We start from the raw sequence: 21,808 nt of genomic DNA on the forward strand, positions 1-21,808 counted from the left end.
TGCCTTCAGAAAGTACATGTTTATACACGGTGCCTTCAGAAAGTACATGTTTATACACGGTGCCTTCAGAAAGTACATGTTTATACACGGTGCCTTCAGAAAGTACATGTTTATACACGGTGCCTTCAGAAAGTACATGTTTATACACGGTGCCTTCAGAAAGTACATGTTTATACACGGTGCCTTCAGAAAGTACATGTTTATACACGGTGCCTTCAGAAAGTACGTTTATACCCGGTGCCTTCAGAAAGTACTTCACTCCCCATTACTTTTTCCATGTTTTGTTTTGTTACAGACGGAATTTTAAATAGTTTTTTTTTGTCAATCAAGATATATATATATATATATATTTTTTTCATATTATTATTTTTCTTCCCGTTTGACATTAGAGTATTTTGTGTAGATAGTTGATAAACAACGACAATTAAATGAATTTTAATCCCACTTTGTAACACAACAAAATGTGGAAAAAGTCAAAGGGTGTGAATACTTTCTGATAACCAGAGATATTAGAGAACGGAGGAGATGGGAATTCCACAACCAGAGATATTAGAGAAAGGAGGAGATGGGAATCCCACAACCAGAGATATTAGAGAAAGGAGGAGATGGGAATCCCACGACCAGAGATATTAGAGAAAGGAGGAGATAGGAATCCCACAACCAGAGATATTAGAGAAAGGAGGAGATAGGAATCCCACAACCAGAGATATTAGAGAAAGGAGGAGATGGGAATCCCACAACCAGAGATATTAGAGAAAGGAGGAGATGGGAATCCCACAATCCCACAACCAGAGATATTAGAGAAAGGAGGAGATGGGAATCCCACACCCAGAGATATTAGAGAAAGGAGGAGATGGGAATCCCACAACCAGAGATATTAGAGAAAGGAGGAGATGGGAATCCTATTGGTCAATAAATGGCGGAAGGCATATCTGCGTCACACGGTTGCTAAGATAATCGCCACGCAATCTCTTTTCAAAGTCAGGGTATGATGCCACGTTCTAAAACTGTCCAACTTGCTAACTGGTTGTAGTTCTGCACGTGCCACGTTCAACCAGTTAGCAAGTCAAACATTTCCTGAGTTCCAACAAGCACGTGAACATAGCAATCAGGCCTGGAATTTAGTGGCAATTTCTGAAAGGTATTTTTATCATATGAAACCTCTTGCATTTCTGATGTGCTTTTGAGAACAGTGTTTTCCCACTAATTGCCATTTTGGAACATTTGAACATCTTGGCCATGTTCTGTTATAATCTCCACCCGGCACAGCCAGAAGAGGACTGGCCACCCCTCATAGCCTGGTTCCTTTCTAGGTTTCTAATCTCCACCCGGCACAGCCAGAAGAGGACTGGCCACCCCTCATAGCCTGGTTCCTTTCTAGGTTTCTAATCTCCACCCGGCACAGTCAGAAGAGGACTGGCCACCCCTCATAGCCTGGTTCCTCTCTAGGTTTCTAATCTCCACCCGGCACAGCCAGAAGAGGACTGGCCACCCCCTCATAGCCTGGTTCCTCTCTAGGTTTCTTCCTAGGTTCTGGCCTTTCTAGGGAGTTTTTCCTAGTCACCCCTCATAGCCTGGTTCCTCTCTAGGTTTCTTCCTAGGTTCTGGCCTTTCTAGGGAGTTTTTCCTAGCCACCCCTCATAGCCTGGTTCCTCTCTAGGTTTCTTCCTAGGGTTCTGGCCTTTCTAGGGAGTTTTTCCTAGCCACCGTGCTTCTACACCTGCATTACTTGCTGTTTGGGGGTTTTAGGCTGGTTTCTGTACAGCACTTTGAGATATCAGCTGATGTAAGAAGGGCTATATAAATAAATTTGATTTGATAGCCTACTGCCTTGTGCTTTTATAATCCTGCCTCATGGGCATTGTTGTGTTTTTATAATGTGAAGAAATAGCCTAATTAGTTGATCAACATTTTAAGCTAAACGTTCTGATCTTTTACATTTTGCCTCATTGCTTTTAAAAGTTGTTTTGTTGATGTACAGTGGTTGTATTCATTTGTGATCTGAAACTGCACTAGAGTCTGTTTTAGAAAATGTATTTCTCGCAGAGAAGGACAAGACGACCAATAGAACAGGTGAACTTTTTGTACTATGGGGGAATAGTATGTTGACATAGGCTAGTGCTTATGCTGTTCCTTAGGCCTACTGATCTGGTTGGCTGACGTAAAGGAAATATGGTGTCACGGTTGTCGTAGGAACGAGAGGACCAAGGTGCAGCGTGTATGTCGTTCCACATTTTTATTTACACTGTGAAACTATGCAATACATAAATAAACTGAAAGACAAAAAAACAACAAACTGTGACGCAGAGGTGAAACATACACAACTCAAAATTAATCTCCCACAAAACCCAGGTGGAAAAAACCCCTACTTAAGTATGATCTCCAATTAGAGACAACGAGGACCAGCTGCCTCTAATTGGAGATCATCCCAAACAAAACCCCAACATAGAAATACAAAACTAGAACCTAAACATAGAAATAGAAAACATAGGGGAAAAAAATGGATAGCCTACTTCGGTGCTGAGATGTCTGTTAGAAGGACCTGATCACATGACGAACATTGACTAATAAGAATTGAGATAACTGACAGAGCCCTGTGAGTAAGAGGTACTTCGTAGCACGGCGATTGGCAGCTGGGAGAAGGGAATTATAACTATTATATTCCTCCCAAAGGGCACAACGGTCACTTTAGCTGAAAGCCATGGATTTCATTAGGGAGCATTATGATGCTGCTGGCAGCAACAGTGGAGAAACCTGCCTGTTTTCATCGATAGTCTCCAACATAATGTGACTATTCTAAAGCTAAACGATATTACAGAGAATAAGTTAATTATTAAAGATTTGTAATTGTTGTACTTCTTCATGAAATTCAATGCTAATGTTGGGCTTTTGAGCTGGCGCCCAATCGACTTCCACTGGATGAGTTCGAGCAGATCCCTGTTGTGACCTTCGCCTACATGTCAAATGTATGAAATTGGTCCAAAAAAATCATGTGATTTAAAGGTCATGATGTTTTGACTGCGAGTTTCTGCGGTGGCTCTTTTTCCAACTTCCTCCTGTAGCCATCGCCTGCATTGTGGGAAGATCTGTCATCAACCAATCATCAGGGTGTTTTTTGTGTGACCCATGTGACCAAAGACATGACTGAAACAGGAACTCCTTACAAAAAAATGTACTTTCACTGATACCATGGTACAGTCTGAATCATGGAAATGTACCGTGGTACTTTCACTGATACCACGGTACAGTCTGAATCATGTAAATGTACCATGGTACAGTCTGAATCATGTAAATGTACCGTGGTACTTTCACTGTGTCATGTACGTTTGTAGGAGGAGACCAAGGCGCAGCGTGAATATCGTTCCACATATTTTATTATAAAGCGAAACTACGCAAGACATACAATAAACAAAACAACAAACCGTGACGACCGAGGTGCAACATGCACTAACTCAAAATAATCTCCCACAAACAAAAGTGGGAAAAACAACTACTTAAATATGATCCACCAATTAGAGACAACGATGACCAGCTGCCTCTAATTGGGAATCATCCCCCCCAAAAAAAGAAAAACAGAAGCTCGAGCCAAACAACAGAACTAAATAAACTAGATAAACCCCCCCAGTCACGCCCTGACCTACTCTACCATAGAAAATAAGAGCGCTCTCTGGTCAGGACGTGACACACTGATACTGTCCGTGTATAGGTGATGAGGAAAGGAGTCAATCGCAGGACACCGAACTGAGTAAAAAAATAAGTAATTTACTCAAGTAAAAATTCAGTATACAAAATCCATGCAGGGAAAACAAGAACTACAAACACAACGAACAATACCAACAGTAAGAACAATAACGCACAAAAACATCATGATGACCAGATGGTTTAAATAGGGAAGTAATCATAACCAAATGGGAACCAGGTGTGAACAATCAAGACATAACCAATCGACAAAGAAACGTGGCTCGGCGGCAGCTAGAAAGCCGGTGACGAGGACCGCCGAACGCCGCCCGAACAAGGAGAGGCACCAACTTCGGTGGAATGCGTGACAGATACCATGGTATAGTCTGAATCATGGAAATGTACCTAGGGTTTAGCCTTGAAATATGACGGTACTACCATGGTGCTGCCATTGTACCTAAATATTACTGTTAGGGTTTGACCAACTATTTGTTTGCATAACCTATATAATATAACAAAGAAGCTATGCTATAATATTACGTTTATACTCTATATGATAAGAGCATACTGCTGTGTGAGAGGAAGGGGCTCATGGGATGTTGAGTCATATGGAAAGAATGCAGATGCTGTGAATCAGGGATATGGAAGAGCTTGTTAAAAGATAAGGGCGGGATATGGGTGAACTGTATATGCGGAGGGGTGTCGGGGTTTTAGAGAACTGTGCATTGTGCAGTCACAAGATAAATCGACTGCCAAAGATAATATCTTCGCCCGGCAACAGGAGGCGTCTCGAGGTTGGGACCAACCTGCACGTCAACGATAGGATGAGTAAGTTTAAACCACGCTCATCCTCCCTCTGACAGGCCAGCAGTGAGTGGGAACTATCTCTGTCAGAGTATTTCATGAAAAGAAAAGGATGTGAAACTCAGTTCTCTGTCTGCCCTGCGTGGTGACACAGCGACCCCGTATATACGAACATCATATTTACCATAAATGTGTTTGCATTAATTAAAGTACAAAGAAATCAGAAATTATGTGCTGACTATTTTGTTCTGATGCCAGATTCGAATTGACGCGACCTGATATTACCAACGGTATTGCATCATTAATACCACGGTATAGATATGGAAATGTACCGTGGTTTTAACCTGCATTATACAGTCTACCATAGTAATGCACAATTATTTATAAATGGTAGTAACAATTTATCATATTGTCACGTCCTGACCTTAGAAAGCTGTTATTTTCTATGGTAGAGTAGGTCAGGGCGTGACAGGGTCTTTTTCTAGTTTAGTTTTTCTATGTTGTCATGTTCTAGTTTTGTATTTCTATGTTGGGTTTTTGTTTGGGATGATCTCCAATTAGAGGCAGCTGGTCATCGTTGTCTCTAATTGGAGATCATACTTAAGTAGGTGTTTTTTCCACGTGGGTTTGTGGGAGATTGGTTTTTGAGTTAGTGTATGTTTCGACTCGGCGTCACGGTTTGTTGTTTTTGTTCGTTCAGTTTATTGTGTATGTATTGCATAGTTTCACAGTGTTAATAAAATGTGGAACGACACACATGCAGCACTTTGGTCCACTCCTTCCTACCACAACTGTGACACCTATGGTAGCATCTGTATTAATTCTGCATTACTGTAGTACAATGGCAGTTTAATGCATTAAATTAATAAACTCCTCAAGGTCGAAAGAGGTTGGTTGGTATTATAGTGATCAGTTGTTGAAAAAGTCCCCAATTGTCATACTTCATTAAAGTAAAGATACCTTCATAGAAAACTACTCAAGTAAAAAGTAAAGTCACCCAGTAATTCTACTTGAGTAAACATCTAAAAGTATTTGTTTTTAAATATACTTAAATATAAAAAGTAAAAAATATAAATACTTTCAAATTCCTTATATTAAGCAAAGCAGACGGCAAAATGTTGTTGTTTTTAACATTTGCGGATAGCCAGGGGCAGAATCCAACATAATTTCCAGAAGATGTATTTGTGTTGAGTCCTCCAGATCAGAGGCAGTAGGCATGACAACTTGTTCTCTTGATACGTGTGTGAATTGGACCGTTTTCCTAACAAGGGAAAATGTACGGAGTAAAACGTACATTTTCTTTAGGAATGTAGTGAAGTAAAAGTTGTCAGAAATGTATATAGTAGTACGGGTAAGTTTCTGATAAAGTCAGAGGCTGGCTGCTGTTGTTGATCCTAGTTTGTAACGTCAAAGAAAAAGTGATCATACTTATGTATTGATACTACCGGTTTATTTTGCTCATGTTTTGGGGAGAAAAACACCAGATAAACTAATATATTTGAAACGTTATCAGCATATGGTATGAAACACCAAGAAGCCGAGTGTAACGGTATATGTTGTTGTTGTTGTTTTGATAATTAAACGTCAGGCTAAAGTTAGCTCCAGTCAAGCTAGCCTGCGGGTGTCATGGCAACAGGACCGATTGTAAACAGGAAAACAACTTTCTGTTTTTAAGGATATGTTGACAATTATAGGATGAAAGTGTATCTATGAGATAAGATGAGGATGTATACCTTTTTACAAATAGTTTTTATTTTTTTTAAGTATGTTGGCTAATTTAGAATTGTATATGAGTATCCATCCCAAGTCAGTTGAATTAAGAGAGAGACAACTGAAAACTGCATTGAAGAGAGAAGCCTCTGATAAACTATTTTAAATCTTTCAAGGTTTCAGACTCCCTTCATTCTTCTCACCATATCCTATCCAGGTCCCAAGGTTTAATAGTGTACACTACACTACTAGACCATGTCTGCTGTGGTTTTTCTCTGAGTTAAAGGAGTTTAATAGGGTACACTACACCACTAGACCATGTCTGCTGTGGTTTTTCACTGAGTTAAAGAGGTTTAATAGGGTACACTACACTACTAGACCATGTGTTGTGGTTTTTCTCTGAGTTAAAGGAGTTTAATAGGGTACACTACACCACTAGACCATGTGTTGTGGTTTTTCTCTGAGTTAAAGGAGTTTAATAGGGTACACTACACTACTAGACCATGTGTTGTGGTTTTTCACTGAGTTAAAGAGGTTTAATAGGGTACACTACACTACTAGACCATGTGTTGTGGTTTTTCACTGAGTTAAAGAGGTTTAATAGGGTACGAGGCCTATGCGTTTGCCATTGCAGAGCTAGTAGTCAATGTTGCATTATGTGAGTACCATAAATTACTACGTTTCTGGTCACTTTACCCCCAAAAAACGGTGGGACACAGACCATCATAATACATTGTAAACAGCTCCCATGTTTTCATGTTTCACTACATGCTGCTAGTACAAAACCATGGTTCATTTTTACCATGGTAGCTAATACCATGTAACAAAATGTTTTCACCAGTGCCATGCTATTGTCCTGCCATGCTGTTGTCCTGCCATGCTATTGTCCTGCCATGCTATTGTCCTGCCATGGTATTGTCCTGCCATGCTATTGTCCTGCCATGCTGTTGTCCTGCCATGCTGTTGTCCTGCCATAGTATTGTCCTGCCATGGTATTGTCCTGCCATGGTGTTGTCCTGCCATGGTTTTGTCCTGCCATGGTATTGTCCTGCCATGCTATTGTCCTGCCATGCTGTTGTCCTGCCATGCTATTGTCCTGCCATGCTATTGTCCTGCCATGGCATTGTCCTGCCATGCTATTGTCCTGCCATGCTGTTGTCCTGCCATGCTGTTGTCCTGCCATAGTATTGTCCTGCCATGGTATTGTCCTGCCATGGTTTTGTCCTGCCATGGTATTATCCTGACTTGCTATTGTCCTGCCATGCTATTGTCCTGCCATGGTTTTGTCCTGCCATACTATTGTCCTGCCATAGTATTGTCCTGCCATGGTGTTGTCCTGCCATAGTATTGTCCTGCCATAGTATTGTCCTGCCATGGTATTGTCCTGCCATTCTATTGTCCTGCCATGCTGTTGTCCTGCCATGCTGTTGTCCTGCCATGGTGTTGTCCTGCCATGCTGTTGTCCTGCCATGCTATTGTCCTGCCATGCTATTGTCCTGCCATGCTGTTGTCCTGCCATGCTATTGTCCTGCCATGCTGTTGTCCTGCCATGCTATTGTCCTGCCATGCTGTTGTCCTGCCATGCTGTTGTCCTGCCATGCTGTTGTCCTGCCATGCTGTTGTCCTGCCATGGTATTGTCCTGCCATGGTAGTGCCCCAAAAACCATAATAGTAGCGTTACGGTATATTTTTTCAATTGTACTACCATGGTACATTTTTTGTAAGGGACCAACTTTGCCACGATTCATGTACAGTGAAGTAATAGAAATAAACATGATATTTGAGGCTCTGTCAATGATTGATTGTATAATGTACCCAAATGATTTCAGCTTGTGAGTGTGTGTGATATGGAGGTTTGGAGCTTTGTTTTACTTCTAAACAATGGCAACAGCGCCATGTTGATCTGAGCCTTGCTGTCCAAAAACCATATTAGTGTCTATACTTTCATCAGTTACAGAAACACTTCCCCTGAATTCAGTCCCCTCGACTTTCGTTTTCACTCGGTTGTTTCCGCCTTTACGGACGTTGCACGGCGCGGAACATCGACGACGCATGGACAACGTACACGACGGACGTTTCACGTCTCCTGAGAAAACTACAATCAGTTCTCAAACTACAAACGGGTCCTTGTGGGTCCTTCTATAACCGAGTAGTTTATCGCTGCCGATTTATAGAAATGTAAAAAACATTACATTAAAAAATAAAGCAAATACACGTTAAACAAGAAGTCAGTCTTCAAAGTGATGGTTTTATGTAATACTTGGTGTGATTATTGTTATTTAATGCAATGGTTTTGTCCTTAGTTGAGACTTGTATTAGACTAAAACCACGTCAGGCAATGAGGAAGACACATTGATGAGGAAGAGGAAGACATTCCCTCTGCCGCCACAGTTTAAACTGACAGGTGATATTGTTGTGGAGGTCTGGGATTGAACTTTTGATTAATCCATTTTACACGTAGCACTTCTCACCACACTGACAGTGTAGTGTTCATCTAGTAAAACAGGCGAAACGCGGGTGGAAGTCCACCAAGATGTCTCTACCACCGGAGAAAGCATCTGAACTAAAGCAGATCATACACAACCATCTGATCAAGGTAGATCGATACCGAAGCATTTTAAAATTAATCAATTCATCCAATCTGATCGCAATGTGTGTTCAATACAATGGAGATAACTACTTGGTACCACGACTTTTCTCTTTTACTGATAGAGAAAACGGGCTAAAAAACATGAGTAGATATAGCTAGTTATGTAGAGGGAAACACTTCTAGTTAAAGAGAGACTGTTTCCATTGAGGGAGAGCAGTCAGAGTGGGGGATTGAACCATTCTTGTTGTAAGATTTTGTGACTAGTAGTAAGTAACACGTGTGTTTTTTATGTCAGATGAACATCCATGGGAAGATCAGGGATGTGTTGGCAGAGACCGTGAGAGAGGATCTGGACCCTGGACGTAGTTCTCTCTCTGAGGAGGACATCCTCCGGGCTCTGCAACGCAGGGGAATCGTAGACGATGTCATGAAGGATCTTCATTTCTCCAAGGTGAATTATGGGAAATCTTTCCCGGGTTCAGACGAAACATTTTATTATCTGGAAGGTTGTGAATGCAGCTTTCTACGGAAGTCCAGAGAGGACATTAATACACAAACATGAATTCCCTTGTTATGTCAAGATCACAACTTATCTCATGATCAAAAAGTTGTTGAATTGAGACCGTGAGATAATCAAAAGGACCACACATCATCCATTGAGTTGTTCAGATGCCCCATGCATGACAACCAGCTCATAAAGGAGCCCTGTGGCTGTATTGATCGCAATGCACTCCTGGGGCATTTAAGCCCTGAACAATGCCTGACAAGCAGCCGTGTCTCCCAGGCTGTGTGCCGCCCCCCCAAGACCACAGCCAATCGCATGCAAGGAACAACGCAGCTAACTTGGCTCGTCTTGTGAGTGAGTAAGCGAGCTAGCAAGGTAGTTTTGTCAGCTAGCTAGCTTGTTATCTGTGCTGGTTGTTAGCTTGTTTAACGTGTGTCCCATATATCAACACTGATCCACTCCTATTGATAGAGTTTATCTCGTCATCTCAACAAAACAACTTTTGTTATGTCGTGTTCATGACATAAATACGATGTGATCTCAACGTAACGAGGGGTTATGTCGTGTTCATGACATAACGAGGGGTTATGTCGTGTTCATGACATAACGAGGGGTTATGTCGTGTTCATAACATAAATACGATGTGATCTCAACGTAATGAGGGGTTATGTCGTGTTCATGACATAACGAGGGGTTATGTCGTGTTCATGACATAAATACGATGTGATCTCAACGTAATGAGGGGTTATGTCGTGTTCATGACATAAATACGATGTGATCTCAACGTAACGAGGGGTTATGTCGTGTTCATGACATAAATACGATGTGATCTCAACGTAACGAGGGGTTATGTCGTGTTCATGACATAACGAGGGGTTATGTCGTGTTCATAACATAAATACGATGTGATCTCAACGTAACGAGGGGTTATGTCGTGTTCATGACATAAATACGATGTGATCTCAACGTAACGAGGGGTTATGTCGTGTTCATGACATAAATACGGTGTGATCTCAACGTAACGAGGGGTTTGTATGATGTATTTTTTGATATGTCCTCTCTGGGCTTCTGTACCTTCTTATCGTTGGCACTGTTTTTGATAGGAAGTGCCGGACACAGAGTTAGGACTCCAGAACATTCCAAAGCCTGCAACTCACTTTATTGACACGGATCCGACAAAACTCAAGAAAAGTAAGAACAACTGTTACCGGGGACGATTGAACGAGCAGTCCTCTTGTAGCACCTAAAGTTCCCTCATTACTGTTCAGTGTCAAATGATTGTATTTCTGTCCTCCCAGCCAACGTGGACCCAGCGAGGAGGTACCTGTACCTCCAGGTCCTGGGGGGTAAGGCCTTTCTAGAGCACCTCCAGGAGCCAGAGCCTCTACCTGGTCAGGTCTGCTCCACCTTCACCCTCTACCTGCACTTCAGGAACCAGCGTTTCCGCTCCAAGCCTGTCCCCTGTGCCTGTGAGCCAGACCTGCAGGAGGGCTTCCTGCTGGAGATACACAGAGAGGGACTGGGTACAGACTGGTTTACTTCCTGTTAGAGATACACAGAGGGGGACTGGGTACAGACTGGTTTACTTCCTGTTAGAGATACACAGAGAGGGACTGGGTACAGACTGGTTTACTTCCTGTTAGAGATACACAGAGGGGGACTGGGTACAGACTGGTTTACTTCCTGTTAGAGATACACAGAGGGGGACTGGGTACAGACTGGTTTACTTCCTGTTAGAGATACACAGAGGGGGACTGGGTACAGACTGGTTTACTTCCTGTTAGAGATACACAGAGAGGGACTGGGTACAGACTGGTTTACTTCCTGTTAGAGATACACAGAGAGGGACTGGGTACAGACTGGTTTACTTCCTGTTAGAGATACACAGAGAGGGACTGGGTACAGACTGGTTTACTTCCTGTTAGAGATACACAGAGAGGGACTGGGTACAGACTGGTTTACTTCCTGTTAGAGATACACAGAGGGGGACTGGGTACAGACTGGTTTACTTCCTGTTAGAGATACACAGAGGGGGACTGGGTACAGACTGGTTTACTTCCTGTTAGAGATACACAGAGGGGGACTGGGTACAGACTGGTTTACTTCCTGTTAGAGATACACAGAGAGGGACTGGGTACAGACTGGTTTACTTCCTGTTAGAGATACACAGAGGGGGACTGGGTACAGACTGGTTTACTTCCTGTTAGAGATACACAGAGAGGGACTGGGTACAGACTGGTTTACTTCCTGTTAGAGATACACAGAGGGGGGACTGGGTACAGACTGGTTTACTTCCTGTTAGAGATACACAGAGAGGGACTGGGTACAGACTGGTTTACTTCCTGTTAGAGATACACAGAGAGGGACTGGGTACAGACTGGTTTACTTCCTGTTGGAGATACACAGAGAGGGACTGGGTACAGACTGGTTTACTTCCTGTTGGAGATACACAGAGAGGGACTGGGTACAGACTGGTTTACTTCCTGTTAGAGATACACAGAGAGGGACTGGGTACAGACTGGTTTACTTCCTGTTAGAGATACACAGAGAGGGACTGGGTACAGACTGGTTTACTTCCTGTTAGAGATACACAGAGAGGGACTGGGTACAGACTGGTTTACTTCCTGTTAGAGATACACAGAGAGGGACTGGGTACAGACTGGTTTACTTCCTGTTAGAGATACACAGAGGGGGACTGGGTACAGACTGGTTTACTTCCTGTTAGAGATACACAGAGGGGGACTGGGTACAGACTGGTTTACTTCCTGTTAGAGATACACAGAGAGGGACTGGGTACAGACTGGTTTACTTCCTGTTAGAGATACACAGAGGGGGACTGGGTACAGACTGGTTTACTTCCTGTTAGAGATACACAGAGAGGGACTGGGTACAGACTGGTTTACTTCCTGTTGGAGATACACAGAGAGGGACTGGGTACAGACTGGTTTACTTCCTGTTAGAGATACACAGAGGGGGACTGGGTACAGACTGGTTTACTTCCTGTTAGAGATACACAGAGAGGGACTGGGTACAGACTGGTTTACTTCCTGTTAGAGATACACAGAGAGGGACTGGGTACAGACTGGTTTACTTCCTGTTAGAGATACACAGAGAGGGACTGGGTACAGACTGGTTTACTTCCTGTTAGAGATACACAGAGAGGGACTGGGTACAGACTGGTTTACTTCCTGTTAGAGATACACAGAGAGGGACTGGGTACAGACTGGTTTACTTCCTGACTGCCTAATATTACACAACAGGTTTACTGTAGACAACATTTCCTCCTTTAATCTACCATTTATCTTTGATCCCTGTTCTATAGTAGACCTGTTTACTAGTAGACCTGTTTACTAGTAGTCCTGTTTACTAGTCGTCCTGTTTACTAGTAGTCCTGTTTACTAGTAGACCTGTTTACTAGTAGTCCTGTTTACTAGTAGTCCTGTTTACTAGTAGTCCTGTTTACTAGTCGTCCTGTTTACTAGTAGTCCTGTTTACTAGTAGACCTGTTTACTAGTCGTCCTGTTTACTAGTAGTCCTGTTTACTAGTAGTCCTGTTTACTAGTCGTCCTGTTTACTAGTAGTCCTGTTTACTAGTAGACCTGTTTACTAGTAGTCCTGTTTACTAGTAGTCCTGTTTACTATAGTAGTCCTGTTTACTAGTAGTGCTGTTTACTATAGTTGACCTGTTTACTAGTAGTCCTGTTTACTAGTAGTCCTGTTTACTAGTAGTCCTGTTTACTATAGTTGACCTGTTTACTAGTAGTCCTGTTTACTATAGTAGACCTGTTTACTAGTAGTCCTGTTTACTAGTAGTCCTGTTTACTATAGTAGACCTGTTTACTAGTAGTCCTGTTTACTAGTAGTCCTGTTTACTAGTAGTCCTGTTTACTATAGTTGACCTGTTTACTAGTTGTACTGTTTACTATCGTTGACCTGTTTACTAGTAGTCCTGTTTACTATAGTTGACCTGTTTACTAGTAGTCCTGTTTACTAGTTGTCCTGTTTACTATAGTTGACCTGTTTACTAGTAGTCCTGTTTACTAGTAGTCCTGTTTACTAGTAGTCCTGTTAACTAGTAGTCCTGTTTACTAGTAGTCCTGTTAACTAGTAGTCCTGTTTACTAGTAGTCCTGTTAACTAGTAGTCCCGTTTACTAGTTGTCCTGTTTACTATAGTTGACCTGTTTACTAGTAGTCCTGTTTACTAGTAGTCCTGTTTACTAGTTGACCTGTTTACTAGTTGACCTGTTTACTAGTTGACCTGTTTACTTTGGATAGGAACAACATTGCCTCCTTTAATTTAGCTTCTCTCATTGATCCTTATTGTCCAATAGGGGATTTATATTTTAGGGCTAGTTTTACAGGCCTACATTGAGCTTACTCCCTGACAACAACAAAAGTATCGGGGCCTCCCGAGTGGCACAGCGGTCTAAGGCACTGCATCGCCACAAGGAGTCGCCACAAGGAGTGCTAGAGGTGTCACTACAGACCCGGGTTCAATCCCGGGCTGTATCACAACTGGCTGTGATCGGGAGTCCCATAGGGCAGTGCACAGTTGGCCCAGCGTTGTCCGGGTTAGGGGAGGGTTTGGCCGTGGGGGGGCTTTCCTTGGCTCATTGAGCTCTAGCGACTCCTTGTGGCGGACCGGGCGCCTGCAGGCTGACCTCTGTTTGAACGGTGTTTCCTCTGACACTTTGGTGCGGCTGGCTTCCGGGTTAAGTTGGCGGGTCGGCGGGTCATGTTTCAGAGGACACATGACTCGACCTTCGTCTCCGAAGCCCGTTTGGGGAGTTGCAGCGATGAGACAAGATCGAAATTGGGGAGAAAGAGGGTGTAATAACAACAACAAAAAAATAAAAGTAATAATTGATCATCTCTGAACAGGCTTATTGTTCGTGACCTTTCCTATTTCCTCTGTGTCTTACAGGCGATGGCAGTAAGATGGCAGATGCCACCACCATGTTGTCTATCTGTGACCCGGTCCACCTGGTGTTGATAAAGAGAGACACGTCCAGCGAGACCACCCTGGTCTCCTCTTACTTCCTGGACTGGAGGACCGTCCTCTCCTCTCCCTCTGGGAAGACCAGCATTGCTGTAGAACTGCATGGTGTCGGTAAGGACACTGGGGTTAAACTATTTGAGGTTTAATTTTCTGAAGGAAAGTTAACCTGCATTTTCTGTTAATTAGCCTTGATTTACACCCAGTAAAATGCATAGAAATTAAAGATAAAAGAGAGGGAAAACATTCTGTCTGCTGTTCTGGCTTTCTGTTCTGTTCCAACAGGTAGTGAATGTAAGGTAACACCTGGTCTGTCCTAACAGGTAGTGAATGTAAGGTAACACCTGGTCCTAACAGGTAGTGAATGTAAGGTAACACCTGGTCTGTCCTAACAGGTAGTGAATGTAAGGTAACACCTGGTCTGTCCTAACAGGTAGTGAATGTAAGGTAACACCTGGTCTGTCCTAACAGGTAGTGAATGTAAGGTAACACCTGGTCTGTCCTAACAGGTAGTGAATGTAAGGTAACACCTGGTCTGTCCTAACAGGTAGTGAATGTAAGGTAACACCTGGTCTGTCCTAACAGGTAGTGAATGTTAGGTAACACCTGGTCTGTCCTAACAGGTAGTGAATGTAAGGTAACACCTGGTCTGTCCTAACAGGTAGTGAATGTTAGGTAACACCTGGTCTGTCCTAACAGGTAGTGAATGTAAGGTAACACCTGGTCTGTCCTAACAGGTAGTGAATGTAAGGTAACACCTGGTCTGTCCTAACAGGTAGTGAATGTAAGGTAACACCTGGTCTGTCCTAACAGGTAGTGAATGTAAGGTAACACCTGGTCTGTCCTAACAGGTAGTGAATGTTAGGTACACCTGGTCTGTCCTAACAGGTAGTGAATGTAAGGTAACACCTGGTCTGTCCTAACAGGTAGTGAATGTAAGGTAACACCTGGTTTCCTAACAGGTAGTGAATGTAAGGTAACACCTGGTCTGTCCTAACAGGTAGTGAATGTTAGGTAACACCTGGTCTGGTCCTAACAGGTAGTGAATGTAAGGTAACACCTGGTCTGTCCTAACAGGTAGTGAATGTAAGGTAACACCTGGTCTGTCCTAACAGGTAGTGAAGTAAGGTAACACCTGGTCTGTCCTAACAGGTAGTGAATGTTAGGTAACACCTGGTCTGTCCTAACAGGTAGTGAATGTAAGGTAACACCTGGTCTGTCCTAACAGGTAGTGAATGTAAGGTAACACCTGGTCTGTCCTAACAGGTAGTGAATGTAAGGTAACACCTGGTCTGTCCTAACAGGTAGTGAATGTAAGGTAACACCTGGTCTGTCCTAACAGGTAGTGAATGTTAGGTAACACCTGGTCTGTCCTAACAGGTAGTGAATGTAAGGTAACACCTGGTCTGTCCTAACAGGTGGTGAATGTAAGGTAACACCTGGTCTGTCCTAACAGGTAGTGAATGTAAGGTAACACTGGTCTGTCCTAACAGGTGGTGAATGTAGGTAACACCTGGTCTGTCCTAACAGGTAGTGAATGTAAGGTACACCTGGTCTGTCCTAACAGGTAGTGAATGTAAGGTAACACCTGGTCTTTCCTAACAGGTAGTGAATGTAAGGTAACACCTGGTCTGTCCTAACAGGTAGTGAATGTAAGGTAACACCTGGTCTGTCCTAACAGGTAGTGAATGTAAGGTAACACCTGGCCTGTCCTAACAGGTAGTGAATGTTAGGTAACACCTGGTCTGTCCTAACAGGTAGTGAATGTAAGGTAACACCTGGTCTGTCCTAACAGGTAGTGAATGTAAGGTAACACCTGGTCTGTCCTAACAGGTAGTGAATGTAAGGTAACACCTGGTCTGTCCTAACAGGTAGTGAATGTAAGGTAACACCTGGCCTGTCCTAACAGGTAGTGAATGTAAGGTAACACCTGGTCTGTCCTAACAGGTAGTGAATGTTAGGTAACACCTGGTCTGTCCTAACAGGTAGTGAATGTAAGGTAACACCTGGTCTGTCCTAACAGGTAGTGAATGTAAGGTAACACCTGGTCTGACCTAACAGGTAGTGAATGTAAGGTAACACCTGGTCTGTCCTAACAGGTAGTGAATGTAAGGTAACACCTGGTCTGTCCTAACAGGTAGTGAATGTAAGGTAACACCTGGTCTGTCCTAACAGGTAGTGAATGTAAGGTAACACCTGGTCTGTCCTAACAGGTAGTGAATGTAAGGTATCACCTGGTCTGTCCTAACAGGTAGTGAATGTAAGGTAACACCTGGTCTGTCCTAACAGGTAGTGAATGTAAGGTAACACCTGGTCTGTCCTAACAGGTAGTGAATGTTAGGTAACACCTGGTCTGTCCTAACAGGTAGTGAATGTAAGGTAACACCTGGTCTGTCCTAACAGGTAGTGAATGTTAGGTAACACCTGGTCTGTCCTAACAGGTAGTGAATGTAAGGTAACACCTGGTCTGTCCTAACAGGTAGTGAATGTAAGGTAACACCTGGTCTGTCCTAACAGGTGGTGAATGTTAGGTAACACCTGGTCTGTCCTAACAGGTAGTGAATGTAAGGTATCACCTGGTCTGTCCTAACAGGTGGTGAATGTAAGGTAACACCTGGTCTGTCCTAACAGGAAGTGAATGTAAGGTAACACCTGGTCTGTCCTAACAGGTAGTGAATGTAAGGTAACACCTGGTCTGTCCTAACAGGTAGTGAATGTAAGGTAACACCTGGTCTGTCCTAACAGGTAGTGAATGTAAGGTAACACCTGGTCTGTCCTAACAGGTAGTGAATGTAAGGTAACACCTGGTCTGTCCTAACAGGTAGTGAATGTAAGGTAACACCTGGTCTGTCCTAACAGGTAGTGAATGTAAGGTAACACCTGGTCTGTCCTAACAGGTAGTGAATGTAAGGTAACACCTGGTCTGTCCTAACAGGTAGTGAATGTAAGGTAACACCTGGTCTGTCCTAACAGGTAGTGTATGTAAGGTAACACCTGGTCTGTCCTAACAGGTAGTGAATGTAAGGTAACACCTGGTCTGTCCTAACAGGTAGTGAATGTAAGGTAACACCTGGTCTGTCCTAACAGGTAGTGAATGTAAGGTAACACCTGGTCTGTCCTAACAGGTAGTGAATGTAAGGTAACACCTGGTCTGTCCTAACAGGTAGTGAATGTAAGGTAACACCTGGCCTGTCCTAACAGGTAGTGAATGTAAGGTAACACCTGGTCTGTCCTAACAGGTAGTGAATGTAAGGTAACACCTGGTCTGTCCTAACAGGTAGTGAATGTTAGGTAACACCTGGTCTGTCCTAACAGGTAGTGAATGTAAGGTAACACCTGGTCTGTCCTAACAGGTAGTGAATGTAAGGTAACACCTGGTCTGTCCTAACAGGTAGTGAATGTAAGGTAACACCTGGTCTGTCCTAACAGGTAGTGAATGTAAGGTAACACCTGGTCTGTCCTAACAGGTAGTGAATGTAAGGTAACACCTGGTCTGTCCTAACAGGTAGTGAATGTAAGGTAACACCTGGTCTGTCCTAACAGGTAGTGAATGTAAGGTAACACCTGGTCTGTCCTAACAGGTAGTGAATGTTAGGTAACACCTGGTCTGTCCTAACAGGTAGTGAATGTAAGGTAACACCTGGTCTGTCCTAACAGGTAGTGAATGTAAGGTAACACCTGGTCTGTCCTAACAGGTAGTGAATGTAAGGTAACACCTGGTCTGTCCTAACAGGTAGTGAATGTAAGGTAACACCTGGTCTGTCCTAACAGGTAGTGAATGTAAGGTAACACCTGATCTGTCCTAACAGGTAGTGAATGTAAGGTAACACCTGGTCTCTCCTAACAGGTAGTGAATGTAAGGTAACACCTGGTCTGTCCTAACAGGTAGTGAATGTAAGGTAACACCTGGTCTGTCCTAACAGGTAGTGAATGTAAGGTAACACCTGGTCTGTCCTAACAGGTAGTGAATGTAAGGTAACACCTGGTCTGTCTAACAGGTAGTGAATGTAAGGTAACACCTGGTCTGTCCTAACAGGTAGTGAATGTAAGGTAACACCTGGTCTGTCCTAACAGGTAGTGAATGTAAGGTAACACCTGGTCTGTCCTAACAGGTAGTGAATGTTAGGTAACACCTGGTCTGTCCTAACAGGTAGTGAATGTAAGGTATCACCTGGTCTGTCCTAACAGGTAGTGAATGTAAGGTAACACCTGGTCTGTCCTAACAGGAAGTGAATGTAAGGTAACACCTGGTCTGTCCTAACAGGTAGTGAATGTAAGGTAACACCTGGTCTGTCCTAACAGGTAGTGAATGTAAGGTAACACCTGGTCTGTCCTAACAGGTAGTGAATGTTAGGTAACACCTGGTCTGTCCTAACAGGTAGTGAATGTAAGGTAACACCTGGTCTGTCCTAACAGGTAGTGAATGTAAGGTAACACCTGGTCTGTCCTAACAGGTAGTGAATGTAAGGTAACACCTGGTCTGTCCTAACAGGTAGTGAATGTAAGGTAACACCTGGTCTGTCCTAACAGGAAGTGAATGTAAGGTAACACCTGGTCTGTCCTACAGGTAGTGAATGTAGGTAACACCTGGTCTGTCCTAACAGGTAGTGAATGTAAGGTAACACCTGGTCTGTCCTAACAGGTAGTGAATGTAAGGTAACACCCTGGTCTGTCCTAACAGTAGTGAATGTAAGGTAACACCTGGTCTGTCCTAACAGGTAGTGAATGTAAGGTAACACCTGGTCTGTCCTAACAGGTAGTGAATGTAAGGTAACACCTGGTCTGTCCCTAACAGGTAGTGAATGTAAGGTAACACCTGGCCTGTCCTAACAGGTAGTGAATGTAAGGTAACACCTGGTCTGTCCTAACAGGTAGTGAATGTTAGGTAACACCTGGTCTGTCCTAACAGGTAGTGAATGTAAGGTAACACCTGGTCTGTCCTAACAGGTAGTGAATGTAAGGTAACACCTGGTCTGTCCTAACAGGTAGTGAATGTTAGGTAACACCTGGTCTGTCCTAACAGGTAGTGAATGTAAGGTAACACCTGGTCTGTCCTAACAGGTAGTGAATGTAAGGTAACACCTGGTCTGTCCTAACAGGTAGTGAATGTAAGGTAACACCTGGTCTGTCCTAACAGGTAGTGAATGTAAGGTAACACCTGGTCTGTCCTAACAGGTAGTGAATGTTAGGTAACACCTGGTCTGTCCTAACAGGTAGTGAATGTAAGGTAACACCTGGTCTGTCCTAACAGGTGTTCAGTATGTGATGTCTCCTCTGTATCCTAACAGGAAGTGAATGTAAGGTAACGGCTGGTGTTCTCAACATGAGTCTTGAACTTTACCCTCCTCCGTCAGAGATCCTGTCACCTGACATCATCACCACACAGGTCAGAGACTGGTCACGCTATGCTACTGCGCTCTGTCATGTCACACTATGCTACTGCGCTCTGTCATGTTGTCACGTTATGCTACTGCGCTCTGTCATGTTGTCACGTTATGCTACTGCGCTCTGTCATGTTGTCACGCTATGCTACTGCGCTCTGTCATGTGGTCACGCTATGCTACTGCGCTCTGTCATGTTGTCACGCTATGCTACTGCGCTATGCTACTGCGCTATGCTACTGCGCTCTGTCATGTTGTCACGCTATGCTACTGCGCTCTGTCATGTTGTCACGCTATGCTACTGCGCTCTGTCATGTTGTCACGCTATGCTACTGCGCTATGCTACTGCGCTATGCTACTGCGCTCTGTCATGTTGTCACGCTATGCTACTGCTATGCTACTGCGCTCTGTCATGTGGTCACGCTATGCTACTGCGCTCTGTCATGTTGTCACGCTATGCTACTGCGCTCTGTCATGTTGTCACGTTATGCTACTGCGCTCTGTCATGTTGTCACGCTATGCTACTGCGCTCTGTCATGTGGTCACGCTATGCTACTGCGCTCTGTCATGTTGTCACGCTATGCTACTGCGCTATGCTACTGCGCTATGCTACTGCGCTCTGTCATGTTGTCACGCTATGCTACTGCGCTCTGTCATGTTGTCACGCTATGCTACTGCGCTCTGTTATGTTGTCACGCTATGCTACTGCGCTATGCTACTGCGCTCTGTCATGTTGTCACACTATGCTACTGCGCTATGCTACTGCGCTCTGTCATGTGGTCACGCTATGCTACTGCGCTCTGTCACGTGGTCACGCTATGCTACTGCGCTCTGTCATGTGGTCACGCTATGCTACTGCGCTCTGTCATGTTGTCACGCTATGCTACTGCGCTCTGTCATGTTGTCACGCTATGCTACTGCGCTCTGTCATGTTGTCACGCTATGCTACTGCGCTCTGTCATGTGGTCACGCTATGCTACTGCGCTCTGTCATGTTGTCACGCTATGCTACTGCGCTCTGTCATGTTGTCGCGCTATGCTACTGCGCTCTGTCATGTTGTCGCGCTATGCTACTGCGCTCTGTCCTGTTGTCACGCTATGCTACTGCGCTCTGCTACTGCGCTCTGTCATGTGGTCACGCTATGCTACTGCGCTCTGCTACTGCGCTCTGTTATGTTGTCACGCTATGCTACTGCGCTATGCTACTGCGCTCTGTCATGTGGTCACGCTATGCTACTGCGCTCTGCTACTGCGCTCTGTCATGTTGTCACGCTATGCTACTGCGCTATGCTACTGCGCTCTGTCATGTGGTCACGCTATGCTACTGCGCTCTGCTACTGCGCTCTGCTACTGCGCTCTGTCATGTTGTCACGCTATGTGTTGTTCCTTCCTAAGAGGCAGTCGTCGATAATGATTGTTCCTGGTGTTTTGCCATTTGCAGCGATCCCTGGAGAGGCAGAAGACTGCGGAGAAGGAGAGGCTGTTTCTGGTTTATGCTAAACAGTGGTGGAGAGAGTTTCTCGAGATCAGACAGGAAAACCAATCCAAACTGGTCAAGATCTTTGCACAGGTCTTCACCATGTTTTTGTTGTAATACTTGTTTCAAAACATTGTGTGGTTTTAGGATGAGAATGGTGTCAACCGGCCAGTGTGTTAGCCGTGCTGGGTGTTAGCCGTGCTGGGTGTTAGCCGTGCTGGGTGTTAGCCGTGCTGGGTGTTAGCCGTGCCGTGCTGGGTGCTAGCAGTGCTGGGTGTTAGCCGTGCCGTGCTGGGTGCTAGCCGTGCTGGGTGTTAGCCGTGCTGGGTGTTAGCCGTGCTGGGTGTTAGCCGTGCCGTGCTGGGTGCTAGCAGTGCTGGGTGTTAGCTGTGCCGTGCTGGGCGTTAGCCGTGCTGGGCGTTAGCCGTGCTGTATTTGAACGTTGCTGTGTTGCTTGCAGGATGAGAACGGCGTCAACAGGCCGGTGTGTTCCTACGTGCGTGTCCTGCGTGCTGGTCGTCTCCTGGAGAGTCCCCGTCAGGCGGCCCGCTTCGTCAGCCTGCTGGGCCTGGAGAAAGCCCCCGTGGTGGGGGGAGGAGGAGGAGGCAAACAGGAGCAGTGGTGCTCACTCCTCGCCTTCCTCTGTAGAAACAAGGTGAGGACTGGC

General features: G+C 44.4%; 1 protein-coding gene across 2 annotated transcripts in view; it reads left to right on the forward strand.

The window, feature by feature from the left end:
• Window positions 1-8,486: 8,486 nt before the first annotated feature.
• Window positions 8,487-21,808, forward strand: part of LOC115188999 (centrosomal protein of 76 kDa-like) — a 34,548-nt gene continuing 21,226 nt past the window's right edge. For both annotated transcript variants that reach the window (XM_029747811.1, XM_029747812.1), the window contains exons 1-8: window positions 8,487-8,788; window positions 9,078-9,233; window positions 10,391-10,478; window positions 10,586-10,810; window positions 14,213-14,398; window positions 19,573-19,670; window positions 21,106-21,234; window positions 21,602-21,796. In XM_029747811.1, the coding sequence (XP_029603671.1) occupies window positions 8,726-8,788; window positions 9,078-9,233; window positions 10,391-10,478; window positions 10,586-10,810; window positions 14,213-14,398; window positions 19,573-19,670; window positions 21,106-21,234; window positions 21,602-21,796 (1,140 nt within the window). In that variant the 5' untranslated portion in view covers window positions 8,487-8,725. The remainder of the gene's footprint in view (window positions 8,789-9,077; window positions 9,234-10,390; window positions 10,479-10,585; window positions 10,811-14,212; window positions 14,399-19,572; window positions 19,671-21,105; window positions 21,235-21,601; window positions 21,797-21,808) is intronic.

This window comes from Salmo trutta, unplaced genomic scaffold, assembly GCF_901001165.1.
Source record: "Salmo trutta unplaced genomic scaffold, fSalTru1.1, whole genome shotgun sequence".
NCBI lineage: Eukaryota > Metazoa > Chordata > Actinopteri > Salmoniformes > Salmonidae > Salmo > Salmo trutta.